Source organism: Zonotrichia leucophrys, chromosome 3 (assembly GCF_028769735.1).
Source record: "Zonotrichia leucophrys gambelii isolate GWCS_2022_RI chromosome 3, RI_Zleu_2.0, whole genome shotgun sequence".
Taxonomy (NCBI): domain Eukaryota; kingdom Metazoa; phylum Chordata; class Aves; order Passeriformes; family Passerellidae; genus Zonotrichia; species Zonotrichia leucophrys.
The window spans coordinates 79386643-79401972 of NC_088172.1; the positions used below are offsets into that span (position 1 = coordinate 79386643).

The 15330-nt window shown below is 41.1% G+C and overlaps 1 protein-coding gene across 1 annotated transcript in view; it reads right to left on the minus strand.

Annotated features, from left to right (window-relative positions):
• Positions 1 to 15330, minus strand: part of EPAS1 (endothelial PAS domain protein 1) — a 76938-nt gene that overhangs the window by 32446 nt on the left and 29162 nt on the right. Inside the window, exon 2 of the mRNA XM_064708953.1 lies at positions 2847 to 3037. Coding sequence (XP_064565023.1) covers positions 2847 to 3037 — 191 coding nt within the window. The remainder of the gene's footprint in view (positions 1 to 2846; positions 3038 to 15330) is intronic.

A 15330-nucleotide genomic window follows, 5' to 3' on the forward strand; every position in this document is an offset into this window, starting at 1 on the left:
ATAATAGGAAAGGGCATGAGACACTCAATGCCAGTGGAGTGAGACTGGCAAGCTGCCTACGGCCATCTCCAAAATCCCACCTGGAGCATCAGCTTGCAGTAGGATGAGGGTACAGTCCTGGGAAAGGTCTTGTTCTCTTTGCTTCAGGCAAAATTGCCTTAAAACAGAGAGATGTGTTTGAGAAACGTGCCCACAAACAGTAACACAAAATGAAATATGGTGTGCTAGTAGGTTTTGATGGACAAAATTAGAAACAAGAAAAATGGTAATCAAGCAGTAGTTTTATCTCTATCCCATTTTGAAGCTTTTTTTCAAGCTGCAGCAAATGTTATTTCAATGTCCAAATGACTGACAGAACAAATCTACTCACTTAACTCCAGTTTACAGTAGGTGTCCAGCCCAAATAATCCAAATCATTTCAATAAAGACAACACAAAGCAAAGAGGGTTTGCAGGCTGGGGTGGGCATTTGCTTCTATGCACTTCCACCTCCCCATTTCCCAGTTCATCCATCAAGAGATGACACAGGGTTCCTCATGCTCCCTGTCAGTCAAATCAGACTTCTCAAATGCAACAGTATGTTTATGGTCAAATTCTAGGCAGCTAAACATGCACCTGAAACCTTTGCTGCAGCTTTGCTTGGGGCTTAGAAAGGGTCCAAAGCAAAAGCAAGAACAGAATGAGCACAAACATCACCCAAGCCCATTTTCCATCTTGCTTCACACTCATCAAAACAGGATAGGCAGCAAACATCTTGATCTGTGAGCCTCCAGATCAAAATCCTACCACTCTGAATTAAACTGGATGGCCTTCTAGTGAAAGCCAATGTTCTGACATTATTCAGAGGTCTATAAAGATAGGAAATTTAATTTACATGTTGGCTATACTCAGACTAGGAGATGAGCAACAGACAAGGTTTTCTGACTTGAGTTCTTTAATTATAATGTATTTTCATTATCAGAAAAGAATACCCAAAATTTCCAGAAAATCCATCCTTTTAAAGTCTCTTAAGTTCAGCTCCTCAGAATAGAAGCATTTTGAAACCCTTATCTACAGTTCTGGCGCTTAAAGATGTAGCCATGGACAAATCTGCATTTGACTAAAACCACAAATTTTAATGAGAGGATTTACTCCAAGTTAATATTTGGACTGAGGAACTCCAACAGATTTAAGGCTAAGCAAATATAGACAAAGTATGAAATATTAAAGCACAGCCTATCTCTACTGTAACATTTTATTTCCAGATTCTTTTCTGCTGCTGGGTACTGGTGGAACTTCAAGAAAATGTAAGTTTTCTACATGAATCACATAATTTTTCAAACACTGTCACAGAAATATGTCTCAGAAATATAATATCTTTGTGTGTATGTATGAATATTATACACATATACTGAATTGTCATCACTATCAAATAATGAGTCTAAGCCTTAACGCTATAGAAGCATCAAAATAAATGTAGTCAGTAGATTTTTTTTCTTATAGAGAAATGTAAATTCATTTGAAAAGTTCACTTTTATCTTAGCAGTTGACCAAATGTATCCTTCTGATGATGACTGCATCCAACTATTTCATGTCAATTTTTACAGACAGGCACGCACATTACTTATATTATCGGTTACAGCCTCTCAGAAGTTTATTTTTCCTATGGTGTATCAGTCTTCAGTTCCTGCCATATAAATATTTGAAAAGCTGAGGCTGTGTTTTTATGAGAAAATTATAACAAATTGGCTTTGTTTAAGAACATTTACCTATTTACGCAACTTCTTCAAGTATTAGTTACATGACAAAATCAGAGATGATTTCCAAAAACTGTTCAGCACATAAACTTTTCTTTTCACAGGAGTACATGATAAAACCACATTCTATAAGCTAAGATAAAAATACCTACATGTTATACAGTAGGCTTCAGCAAAAGCCAAAAGTGCTACAAGAAATTACAGAGCACAAAGAAGCAGAATTGAACTTGCCCTATCTTTCAGACTAACCAACAACAAACCAACAGCAAATTTGACCACAAAATGGGATGCTTCCTAATAACATTTATTAAAGTAATTGCTGTTGTATGACTCAACTTTTCTGAGTAGAGGAAGTGCAATCGTGACCTTAATGGGAGTCTTGCCATTAATGAAGGAAAAGACAAAATTCTGGGGTTACCATTCACAAACAATGCAGGCATTGTTTTCTTAACGTATTCTGAAACTCATAGGTCACCATGTGAAAGTTCTGGAAACCATCAGATGTTTTCATTGATCTTACAGGCTACTCAAGCCACATGTTTCTATCGAAGTGTTTATTCAAGTATAGGGGGCAAAATAAGAGTATTCCTAATTTTATCAGTTCTAACAGGCTATAAAAATTATGCTTGTTCATGTTTCCTACTAGTCCAACATGAGCAAAACTGATTGCGCAGAATCCACTCACATCAAGTATTTAGCAGTTGTTTTAGCTATCTTAGTATAGCTTGTTTTAAGCAACCTACCTACTACTCTTTGCCAGTGGATAGCACAATTACTCCTTTCAAACACAGTACTGGACCTTCAGAGCGTCCCAGCTGCTGTTTGAATGTGCAGGCACAAACATGCTTGTCATACCAAACTGAAAATTATTTGTTTCAGCATGGAGCTTAAGGCATATGTTTGAATTCTGATTAAACTCTTAAAAGCTCAAAATCTCATAACTGAGATTAATAAACCACATTCAAGAGTTCTCAGAGGTTTTATTTAGAGAGGTAAAAAACCTGCACTAACTGTAATTTTGGTAAGCCTGTAGTCAGAGAAGAGCATGCATAATCTTATCAAGCTGCCATCAGCCAGCCTGGACACCTAAGTTCTTTTAGCCAGATCTTACCTGAAGACAAAAGCTTATGAGTCCGTAGGAAACTGATTGCCAGGCGCATTATGGATGCCTTGTCCAGGTGGGAACTGATGTTGTGGGGCAGGGGCAGCTCATGTGCCAGCTCATAGAACACCTCGGTCTCTTTGCTTCTTCTGCATCTTGCTGCATCTCTTGATTTCTCCTTCCTCCGTTCGGAACTGCTCCTGATAGGGAAAGAAGAGAAAGGAAAAAGCGTTTATTGAAATGCAATTCACAACTTGTGAGGCATTTACAAGTGTATCTTCTCAGCAATGAATCCATTCTGTCAAGTGTTTGAAATCAATTGGCCAAGCTTTAATACCTATTTGTGCCCTTTGAATGGGAATTAGGAGAGGACTGCCACAGCTGGAAAGGGCTCAGACTGTACATGAGTCAGCCTTTCAATGTCCTGAATCCCCACGCAGTACAACAGAATTGAGATCTGCCTTAGGCTAGAGATTCATAATGAAATAGCAAAGTATTACTTCTGGACTCAGGAAACATTAAAAATAATTTTTTTGTTTGTTCAGTCTAAATTTACTTACTGTGGGACAGGGTGGTAATCCATTTTTAAAGCTAGAATAATTACAGTGAATATGGCTGTGACATAAATACGATGATGTTGTGGAGTTTTTCAATGGCTGCACTCCACGTTAAAATAAAAGTAGTAGTAGAGTATTGAATTGTGTTGGTCTGTAGAACTGTCTCAGCTCTTAATCCAAAATTTGTCCAGAAAGCCATTTTTCTTGGACCATGAAAGGCACAAAAGGGAAAATACTGTTGCTTGCAAGTAAGATAGCCCTTCTTTGGAGAAGCTGTTCTAATTAAATCACCATTTCTCCACTGTCTATGAAAATAGATTCCTTCTTGAGTAAAATAACACAATCAGTAGAGCTCCATGTAAAACAGAGGAGCGGGAAATAACAAAGGGGAAGACATTTTATGAAGCAAGTATGCAAATTTAAGCCACCAAGGGACATAAAACTAAATTGAACATGTGAGAAGCACAAGGAATAAATTTATAATGGTTCTGGGTTAGTGACTTAAAGAACCTTAATGACTCTAAGGTTCTTTAATGAAGTACAATTTCATTAAATTTCAGAACATGAAGCATCTGAATCCATTTAAAACCATGAGCTATTTCAACCCCACATAGCTCTGCTGATACTCCAAGTTCCTACACTTGCATGAGTTGAGATTTTGCAGTTGAGGATCACAGTCACACCAACACAAAATACATTTCTTTTCAAGCTGACTCTTGCAACAGTCCACCAGTGCCACTTGACTGAGCACAGAACAGGGTAATAAGCAGAACAGTTCCACTGTTCTTGCTGTTTTGGCTGCACATTAATTTCTAGAATCACCAGCAGTACCTCTCTCCGCTAGCAAGGCTTCCAAAATGAAGCTGCTTATAACTTGTTTTTTCCAACAACAATATAAAATAATGAGCCAGTAAACTAAAAATGGACCAACTAAAAAACCCCACCCTATCAAAACCAGGAGTTCAAATAAATATATTCTGTTGCATGAAGATTATGAGGAAAACAAGTATTAATCGCAGTACTTAATTCTAGAAACTGTTTCAATCATGATTGGTCTCATGCTAAACTGCCTAAAATAGTAAAGGATTATTAATCCATAGCAGAGTATTCTAAAGAAGATTACTTCTTGAAGACCTAGAAAGTCTCCAAAAGCTTCTAGCACTGAAACCACAGGAGGCTTCATAAATTAGTAAGAAGGAAAACCAGCCAGGACATGCATTAAATGGCCAATGCTAAAGTCACAATAAGGTAGTTTGCTGGGGCTCAACAAGGCTGGACACTCAACATCATCATTCAAAGCAGGAGGGAGCTCACAACACATCAGCAGAGCCCTTGTGCTGCAAAACACAAGAAGTTGGGCACGTATGTGGGATCAGACAGGTGCTCACTAGTGAGTGTGCTAACAGGGCAAGGGGGCTCAAATTCTTACAGTATCTTCTCAAGATCCATGATCAGCTCTCAGCAAACCTCTTTCACAATTATTTTGCCTAAGGTGAATGTTCTGTAACATGGTCTCTATTACAGGAGGCATGTGCTGGAGGAGACCTACACACATTTCAGTACATAATGGCAGGATCCAACTTCAGTGATTACTTCAAGGGTATTGCTGAAGCAAACACCAACCCATTTCAGTTTGAATCTAAAGGAAATTCACAGGGTGACACTAACTTAATACTTTTCTCCTTGCTAAGTAAGAGTCATGCTACATCCATGTGAAAAAAAGTCCCTTCTTACAACTCTCTGAGAAGATACAGCAAAAAAAGCCTCATGTTCTCCTGGGGCAGGTGCTGGCTACAGGAGAGTCAGGTATAATACATGTACTGGTGGTACTTTCAGAAACATCTTGCTTGCTAAAGAAAAATGTGCCTATACAGACACTAGACTGGGAACAAATCTCAGTTTCTAATTATACCAAGAAAATAAAAGAATAGAAGCAAAACAAAACCAAACAGAACAAAAACTATGTAGCAGTATTTGTGAGCATTTCCAATTGCTGCTGGAAAAATATAACTTCAACCATAAATGTTTGAGCTCTGTTCTAAATCTAGAGGCCACAATTTTCACATTACTACCAACTTGGGCAAAACAAGATCCATTCCCTCCTCATTTAATAATGAAACTTTGGGAAACAAGGCCAAAGTCAGGTCACAATTTATACAGTAAAAACAGGTTGTATAAGACAGGGTCTCTCATGACACCACTGCAGCCACAAAGAAAAATATTTACTTTTCTAACCTCTGTAAATATAATTTTGAAGTGTGGCTAATGAGACAAGCTGGTTTCAATAACCATGGGTTGCTCACAGTTTCTAATAATTAACACTATAAGCAGAGAAAGATTTTCTCTCTGTTATAGATGCTTTCTCTCAACACTGCTTCTGCTAAGGTCCTCTGCAGAGAGACATCTCCGTTCTTTACACACCACACAAGAGCTTTCTCACATCAGAAAACAGGGAGGAATCAGCCTGTCTGGCTGCTTTCAAAAGACTTTTCTGCTCATCCATTATAATTTTAAATAAACAAATAACTTGCCTATTAAGCATTTTCCACTATAATTTTAAATAAACAAACAAACAACTTGCCTATTAAGCATTTTCCCCTTGTGGCACCTCAGGTTTTCTCCCCATCTCCCCTCTCACAGGACACCCTCGAGTCATGTTGCTGTTGTAGCATAAGCCCACCAAGACCCAAAACACCCTCATGCCACTTCCTCACTCAAGACCTCCATCTAAGCTTGCTTGCTGTGCCCCCTAGGGATGTCCACGTCAAAATGGTCATTCTGCGCTTACTTGTCCTGGTTGCAAAAGACTCCCAAAACTGCAGTTGAGTTACAGAATTCTGCAAAAAGCAGTATTTTCATTATTTTTGTTTGCAGAGCATTAATAATTCTCTCTGCAGTTACCCCCATATGATTAGCATTTCAGCCTGGGAGAGGTTGGACCACCCATAGCTGGAGAGCGGTAAGTGACTGCGACCTGCACGACTGAAGGCCAGGAGGAAAGAAAGGCTGACGCTGAATCCCCTTCACACATCACCCAGGCAATAGAGAAAAGGCCTGGGCTCTAGCTAATTTATGAATCATTCCCTCCTAGCACATAAACCACCCACTTGTGTGGCAGAAAAAGAGCACACGCGTGCGTCACCGCTTGGAGAAAGCAACGCAAGCAGAAACCTCGCTCGCTCTGACAGATTTCTAAAAGTGCAGAGGGAAGAGCAGAGAAAGCCACCAGCAATCAAGCCACCCTACGCTGGTCCAAAGCCCCTGGGTATCAGGGCAGGATAAGATTCCACTGAGCTGCACATGAACTCTCACTGCAATCACAGAGTAACTGGTCCCAATAAACCAAGAAAGGAATGGAGAAGCTCAAATTTCTTTTGGAAATGGGGACGCCAAGTTGAGGAATGGGTCTGTTGACTCCATTCAGGACTTGGCTACATTAATGGTGGTCAGGAGACTTGAGAAGGAACAGGGAGGCGCTGGTTCCCAGCAAGGACTCTCCCAGGGCTGCTGAATGATGTGCCAGTGCTGCACTGCTTATGGGTGTGCAAGCCATTGGGAATGGAAGAGTTCCGGAGGCACAGGCAGTTCTGTGACACAGAACACAAGTACAGCACTGTATCCTCAGGACAGCTGTTTACATGATTTCCCACTCCTGCCTGGTGGATTTAGTTTGCACTCTGAAAATAGAATTTAAGGGACAATGCATGTGAGAAAAGATGACAAACAACTGGCAACTGTTTGTGCTCCCAAGGTGAAGCTTCCAAATTTTCATAAGCAGTTCTCCATGCTTCTTCCTAGAATCCAAACACCAAACTAGTCCCAAGGGTACACCCATGCCCAGGAACAGACCTCTTGATGCCACTGAGTGAAAACACCCCAGGTGATGTAGAAATGCCTTGCATGGATCCCAGATTCCTATCTCTTTTGCTCATTGCAGGCCTTGCAACACCGAAATCAGCAGGAATGCCTGCAGACAAAGGTCTTGCACACCCGGGGTGAAGATCATAATCTTACTTTCTGAAGCCTCTCTTACTACAGGACTGGAAACTTCAGGGACAGCAACTTATTGGCAAAACCTGAAGCCCCACATAACCCATCTGCTTTAAACAATCTTGCAAAACTACCGTGTCAGCTTAGGAGTTGCCTTCCCAGTGTCCACTGCTGTGACAGCTCCAGGCTCCAGCAGCCAGGAAAACTGCTGAGGGAGCCTGCCTCAGCCAGAGGCTGCACTGCTGCCACTGTCCTGCTGCAGCATATCCTCAGCAGGTACCTGTGACCAGAGACAGGAAGGATCAGCCCCACAAACAGCGAGGCACACAGATCATCCCCCACCTGGGAGCTTCGACACAGGGCGTCACTCACTGATCCAAAGTTTGGTTAGGTGCCTACACAGTCCTCCTCAGCTCAGCAGCCAGGGACTGAGCTCAGGTTTCAGTCCTGTTTCCACTGCCTGTGAGTGCATTCGCTCTCTGCAGTTTAAATCCCACCAGTACTTCATCTCCACCAGTAACCCCTGCCCACCACCTCCACCCATCCATCTGCTGGTCCTTCCCCCAGGCTGTCCCAACCCCCTCAAAGCCCTCGGTACCCACGCAGCTGATGAGGGTGCCAGGCAGTCAGCGTCAGGGGTCCTCCCTTCTCTCAAGGACATTGGTGGCCTTGGTGGCAAGGAGACTTGCCAGGACAGCAATCTTCTGCTCGGGGTTTCACTGCTCTTCACGAGTCCATGTGGGTCGATGCTCAGGTTGTACACACACACACACTCACTTGTTTAAGATTCAGCAGTACAGCAACTGCACTGAATTATGCTCCCACTGTGCAGGCTCCAGATCACAGAAGCTTTCAGAGAAAAATGCACACCTTGCAGAAAAATATCTCCTAAGTAAGCCAGTAGCCTTCACTCGTACCCACATTCTGTGTGACACATCCGGACAGCACTTTGAATTGTGCAGTTCAGACAGACCCGCTTGAGTTTACTTCATGATTTTGGTGACCCTTGGACTTTGCTTCAAACTGCCATGTATGCAAGCTAGTAAAACAACAAGCATATTACTTTATATCCAATGGCTGGTTATTAAATGTTTCTAGCTTCAGCACTTTAAAGGTCAAGAATCCACAGTTAATGAAGTTGTCACATGTAATTTCTCTAGCAAATGCTCCATTTTGAATGGTTTTGAATTAAAGCATCAAATGCTAACTTGCAGAACAAGAAAAATACATTCTGCACATGCAAAGATAAGAAAATACTTTACAGTACAGATAAATGAAAAATCAGATGCTTAGCATAAAAAAATTCAAACTAAAACCTGTAAAAACTCAATAAAAGTATTTGAACAGGCAGTACTACCTTAGGTAACAAAAAAGATTTATTTCAAACTTGCAAATATATTTTTTGCCGAGTTTATATTGTGCATTACTTTCTGCTTGGCAAATCCCTAGTTGATTTGAACCAGAATAATAAAAAAGGAGTTTAGCTGACTGTGAGGCACTCCATAGCTATCTCAGAACCACACCACGTGACTGCTCCAGAGATGTGCTTGCAGACACCAAGCAGCCAGCAGTCATGCTTACTTAGCCTTAAAATTCCTTTAAAAAGTATTTGCAACCATTCTACCTGACAAGCAGTTTATTCTGGAGGGCATGCTGTGCTTTTGAAAGCTCCCTCAGTTAAAGTAATAAAAGTGACCCTCAGTAAATAAAAAGTGCTAGAAGCAGCAATTTACTCACTCCCCACAAACTCAGGCCAAACTATGAAAACTGTGAAGGAAACCCATACACAGTGCCATGCAGATCCCTCCTTATACCCCTTTCCAGTGAAAATCACTATTTCCAAGGCCAGACAAGACACCAGGTGCCCAGGTTCAGCACACCAGAAGAGCAAAAGAAAGGGAAAGGACACAGAGCTATTTTCAGGTAGATGAAAAAAAAAACCCTAAAACCAGTTGGAAATTCGTGGAGTGCTCATGGAGGGCAAGTGCTAAAGCTGCATTGCTGCCCACTGGGATACAGTACCCAGTACACAGACAAAATAAACTCAAAGGACGCCAAAAGGGGAATTTGTTAATAAAGGAAATGAAAGTTCGAAGGTAACAAGAAAGGCTACTAACAGAAAGGGCTATTACAAAAAAAAGGAAATGAAGTATCTTCCACCCTTCCTTTAAAGCTGCCCTAACTTACAGTAACTCACCATGAGTTCCTTGACTTGTTTGAGGAATTTCTTGTGTTTCTTTACATTCTCATTAAATAACAAATTCCTGCTAGTTCAGCAAAGCTTGGCACCCGCTGCCATAGCAACAGATGTAATTCCTTCACCAGAGTTTAAAACCAAAGGTGAGATGATAGGAAAATGAGAAATCTGAGTGTCTCAGGCACAGAGGAGGGAAGAGTCTGCATTAAGAGTGAGGAAATAATTTCCATTCGCATTAGGATGTTTGGCACTTTAATTAATAAGAGGATTTGGCTACTACAATTACAGTATCAAGAGATGAGGCCTAAATGAATACCAAAGTTTTGGTGCCTTCAAACATGTTTATGATTCACTAAGTCTGTATCACTCCAAGACCTTCGCAGCTGACAGTAACACAGCCAGAAACAGCCTTTCTTTTCAGGGGATAAATTTATATGTACCTCAACAGCACACATAAGACTATAACTTCTCTAGTGTCTGAAGCTCTGATTGTACCTTTTGTAATAATAATTAAAATGTATTGGGTTTGTGTTTTATTTATTTTCATTAACATTCTTAGCACTGATTTGTGAAAAAAAAAAAGAAAAAAAGAAAAAGACCATGCTACTAAAAGAAAAAGCATTATACCTATACAGTTTTAAAATGCTTATAGCACTGGTATCCTTTTTATACCACTAACTGCATTTAATGCAGCCACAAAAAGAAAAACACTTTGCAAGTGCAATTTAAGGTATCACTGTAAATACTAAAGTTATCATAACAACTACGTAGTACTTTGGAAGTTGAATGTTGCAAACCTTCTTGCTGCAACCTCACTGAGGCTGCAGGAGCACTGACATTTTTAAAAGCATTTAGGTTGAAATATGTCAACAGAGTCTGATAAATTTAATCATAGTAAGCAAAACAATGTCTAAGGATTTATGTTCTTCCTTTTTTCCTCTGGTTTTATGAGTACCTTGACCAGAAAGATAAGTATTAGGATTTTGGCAGCCATTAATCTCTCCTGGATTATTTTACGATGCTGAGAGTGCCAGCCTGTCCCGCAGCTGCCACGCCAGCACAGGCCTGGTACCTCAGAGGATGTGCCAAATGCTTTGTGGTCAGGGCAAGGCACAGCCCATGGAACCACCTGAGGCCCACAGCGTGCAGAGATGATGCCAGGCTGCTGATCAGCCATTGGAACAGATAGCGGCACTGCCTTTTGCCTATATTTGGGCTAGATGACTTTACTCTGGCTTAGCTTTCAGGAAGTGCAGTATCCTGCTCCAAGTCACTGCATGCTCAGAAAGCACCAATGCTGCTCATAGAGGGTCAAAACTGCTCTGGGTCACCTTTGTAAAGGTGCTGCAGCCCACATTTAAAACAGATCAGTGAAACACATCCGCCATCTTCTCAAAAATATTAGAGACATTTGGAGAGAAACCAGGAGGACAGCATATGGTCAAATCTCAGTGGGCCAGCCATTTGTCTCAGCTCAGGGCTTCTCTCCCCACACTGGTTTTGCACTGCTCTGCTCCATCAAGATGGCTATCAATGATTTGTGTTTGAGAGATTACAGATCCTTATCTTGGGGCATTACTTGTAGTAATCAGTCAATTTTGACAGCTAATCTAGAGGTCCATACACATTGTTGCTCAAAGGCTCAGCAGGTATTGCTAAGATCTGTTTTCAGATAACCCAACTATTTACCTACTCTAAAAAACACATATGAAAGGATGTGCTTTATCTCTTCACCAGCGGGTTAAAGCTAAAGGTGAATGAAGTGCAATTTGCAGGCTGGGGGTGGGGGGTGAGGGAGGTGGGCCCCATAGTTAAATTCAAAACCAGCCTCATTTTTCAGTGGGGCACTGACAACATCCCCAGCCCATACCAAACCACAAAGGGCATTATTTAACAAGATGGCACAACTGCAGGTAAACAGGGACAATTTTTCAATTAAGCTTGATTTCAAGCCTAAGGGACAAACATGGCCATGGCATGACTTTGCTGTCAGTGGCATGCGTACCTAAGCTTCAGCCCCAAACCCACTTAACTGTAAACAGTTCAGACAGTCACACAGAGCACTGCTGACAAATCCCAAGTTTTATGATCTAACTCTGTCTTGTTTCTTGGGCAATACCCACCAACATTTGTGGGGGCTAACCCTGGGGCTTCAGCAGGCTTGGACCACTATCTCATGACATTTTAGCTGTTGTGCTGGCACATTTGCTGACAGGTTCACACAAGGGGCCTTTGTGGGTAGGAACAATGAGAGAGGCCTGCACAGCACAGGAAAATGGGTGGTGACCACCAAAGGCTGAAAAAAAGCCTCTTTCAAAGGAAGGTCTTTGAAAACATTCATTACACCCCACCCAGCTATTTTCACTACAATATTTCAGTACATAAAAACAACATAGGGAAAATAAACAGCCCACCCTTCAATATGTTGTAGGTTCTCTGAAAAGAAATCAGCAAGCCATGAAGATGTAGAAATCTTCACCAAAAAGAGCCATGTAAGAGGCCATCCACCAAAACCTCTCCACGCCATCTTTCTTCTCTTATGCATCTCCAGGCTCTCTATGTAAGCTGACTGAAATAGACATCCTAATTTTTACAGTAAAATGAAATTTAAAAGTGTATTGAGTAGTAAAGACATGATTAGAAGCATTTATAGGGATTGAAAAGTAACTATATTGACCCAATTGAAAAAATTGCTAAACAGTCCACTACAATGTATTTCAGCTGTGATTTTTTTTCCTACCAATTTCAGCTAGAACTAATAAAATATTTCAGGTAAAACAGCAGCCAGAGAGAAAGAAGCAATAAACGATCCATAATTAAATGGGTCTTTGAAACCAGCAGACAGCTGTAAACTGGCAGCCAGTCTCACAGAGGCTTGTCTCCATCAGGGAAGTTTCCAACTGAGCAAAGATTGAGCAGGTGAAGCCCCAGCCTTGGGAGCACAGAAATAGCTCCTTCTCCTGAGGCTTTGTGCTGCTCTCTGATGATGCTCACCACAGCACCCTTACTCATAAATTCTGTGCAGAAAGGCAGCAGAGCGCCCACAACAGAAATTCCCCCACTTTGAGTCACCTTGTTGAAAGCATGGGGGCTCTGTGATGGACGCTCTAAAGACTGCAGCGGGGGCACACGCCAACTCTCAATGAAAATATTTTGTCTCCTTTAGAGAACATTCAAAACACTCACTAAAATTATTTTGCAGCATTGTCTGTTAATAAGTCATGCTTTGTCCTCCTCCTAAAGTGTCAAATCTTCGAATACTAAAGTTAAGAACATAGATCTTGCAATAAAATCTGTATTAAATAATGTTGACCCTTCTTTACTTTCTGGGTTTTAACCATGTTAGCGTGCACTCAGCAATGATGGAAGTTAATGATTTCTCCTTCTCTATCTCTTGGCCATCCATGGTAAGATGATGGATATCCAGAAAGACAGATTAAACAGCCATTTCTTTGGCAAGCAGGGAATACTAATTCCTGAAAGTAACAATGCAGATGCTCTAAAGTTTGATCATTCCTTGTAATACAGCTTCCTCCACTTCCTGCAACAATGATCAAGTGCAGATTTTGAGGGCCAGGCTACATTTTTTGCCCTCTGGGGTGTGGGTTTGGTCTGTACAAACATCCTGGGACACAGCTCATTCTCAGCCCCTGCTTTCTCTTTGGAGGGCTGTTATTTTATACAGTAGCTCTTTCATTGTCTCTCACCTCCTAACTAAGCCATCAGGATAAACTGGAGCAGTGATAACTTTGTGTGCTGTGATTTTGAGTTCTCATTAACATTCAAAAGTCTGCCACTAGTTTAAGTCAATAAAAATTGAAATTTAGCAGCTTCAGCTGGGGTAAATTTTCTTCCTTGCTTACTACAAGGTAAAAGGATTGATACCAAAGGGTAAGATCACATTGTCTACCTGGCCAGAAAAGCAGAAGTCACTTCAGCCAAGTTAGGCAATTCCTGTAAATTTACAGCTAAAATCAGAGCCTGGAGTGATGTAACCTGGGGGCAATCAGTAACCCCAAAACACACACCTTCAGCTCCTGGCAAAGTCCTGAGGAGCCTTCTCATTGCTGACCTGCCCCTCCGCACCCATGAGGGACATCGAAACTCCAGTACCTGAGGAGGAAACAGTTGTGGCCCCTCAACACTCTACTGCAGTATTTAAAATATTTTAAAAATTAAGGCTTGGTTCTGTTGGGAATTGGCTGCTAGCTCCTCTGACACATCACCCTGAATTACTCACTAAACACTAACTTTCAAAGGGAACTGATGTAAAGGCAGTCTGTGTTGTAACACAAAGTAAATAACTGGATGCAGTCTTTCTCTTCTGGTGTTTCTTGCTTTATTGCTTCCCTGCTCCTACTGTATACTAACTCCTAAACCTCTATGTAGCTACAATTATAAAATGGTTACTCTGGGAAAAGGAAAACAAAAATGAACACAAGAAGCAGTAAAGCTAGGAAGAAATTATGTACATATACAAAAGCCAATTCACATGGCCCCATTTTTTTCTATTTTCTGGGTTTCACTTCAGAACTATAAATTAACATACCAGTATTTTGGTGTTATTCCTGTTGGAGTTTTGCACTCCTTAAGTTTAAGCAAACAAGGCACATATGCATATACCAGGCCTGATTCTCATCTCCACCACAGCCCCATCATCCCAAGAGGGCAGGAGGCAGGAATCAGCTGTAAGAAATTCTGTTTATGAAAAACACAGGAAGACCTCAGTTCATCCAGAAAAGAAACAAGACTTTTTGTTTCATACGATGCCATCCACAACTGTAAGCTTAACAACACATCACAACTAGGCAGGTCCTGGAGGTCTCTCAGAACTGTGCATCTGTCAGGGTGTGGTACCTCAATATTCATTGTTTTGATTCTAACTATACAGCAACCACGTTTCTGACGAGAATGTCCAAGATGCACATGCTGAAATGCTTGCAACTGAATCAGTACACACAGAAGTGGCCACAGGAGTTACACAAAACAGATGGCATCGCCCAAGTCAGGAGTGAGGGTGCTCTCAACCCAGTAACTACCAACACTGTTTTGTAAATATACTTTGTGCCTCTTTACAGTGGTTCTTGGAAAATAAAATTTTTATTCTTCTCATCTTTTCCCTAAATTATGTAACTTAATCAACAGAACTGCATAATTTCCCAAAACCTAACTGCTTTCTCAGAAAATGGAAAAAAAGAGAAGGAAAAATATTAGGAAAAAAAAGAAAAGAAGCTGCACTCACTGTGAAAAATCATGGTTTTGTTGTTAGAAAACACAAGTGGGATGGTATAGAGGCCAAAGCTGAGGGAGGCTGAGAAACAACTGCACCACCAGGAGCAGAAGGGCAGGGGAGGGCTGAGGCAAGGCACAGAGAGAGCCCCACGTAGGCATGTTGATGGAAGCTGAATCCAAAAGGGAACGGCGCTTCTTGTGCTAACGTATTCTTTTGAACTGTGTGGGTCTGCCAGGGCAGTTAGCTACCTCTGTACAGAACATGCTGCTGTGGCCAAGGGGAGTTATAAAAATGTATTTACCCCTTCACAGAAAGGGGAAAAAAGGTCCTTTAGTACAGAATACAAAACATGAATAAATATTTAACTCTTTTACTGGAACAGCTTTATGCCACTGTGAAACACATTTAAGACTGTGACATATGGAAAACAAGTCATAATTAAAGAGCAAGGCATAGTAACATCTTATGGAGACAATCTAAGTTTTAAAAATATGACTTGATTTATCATAGTTTTCA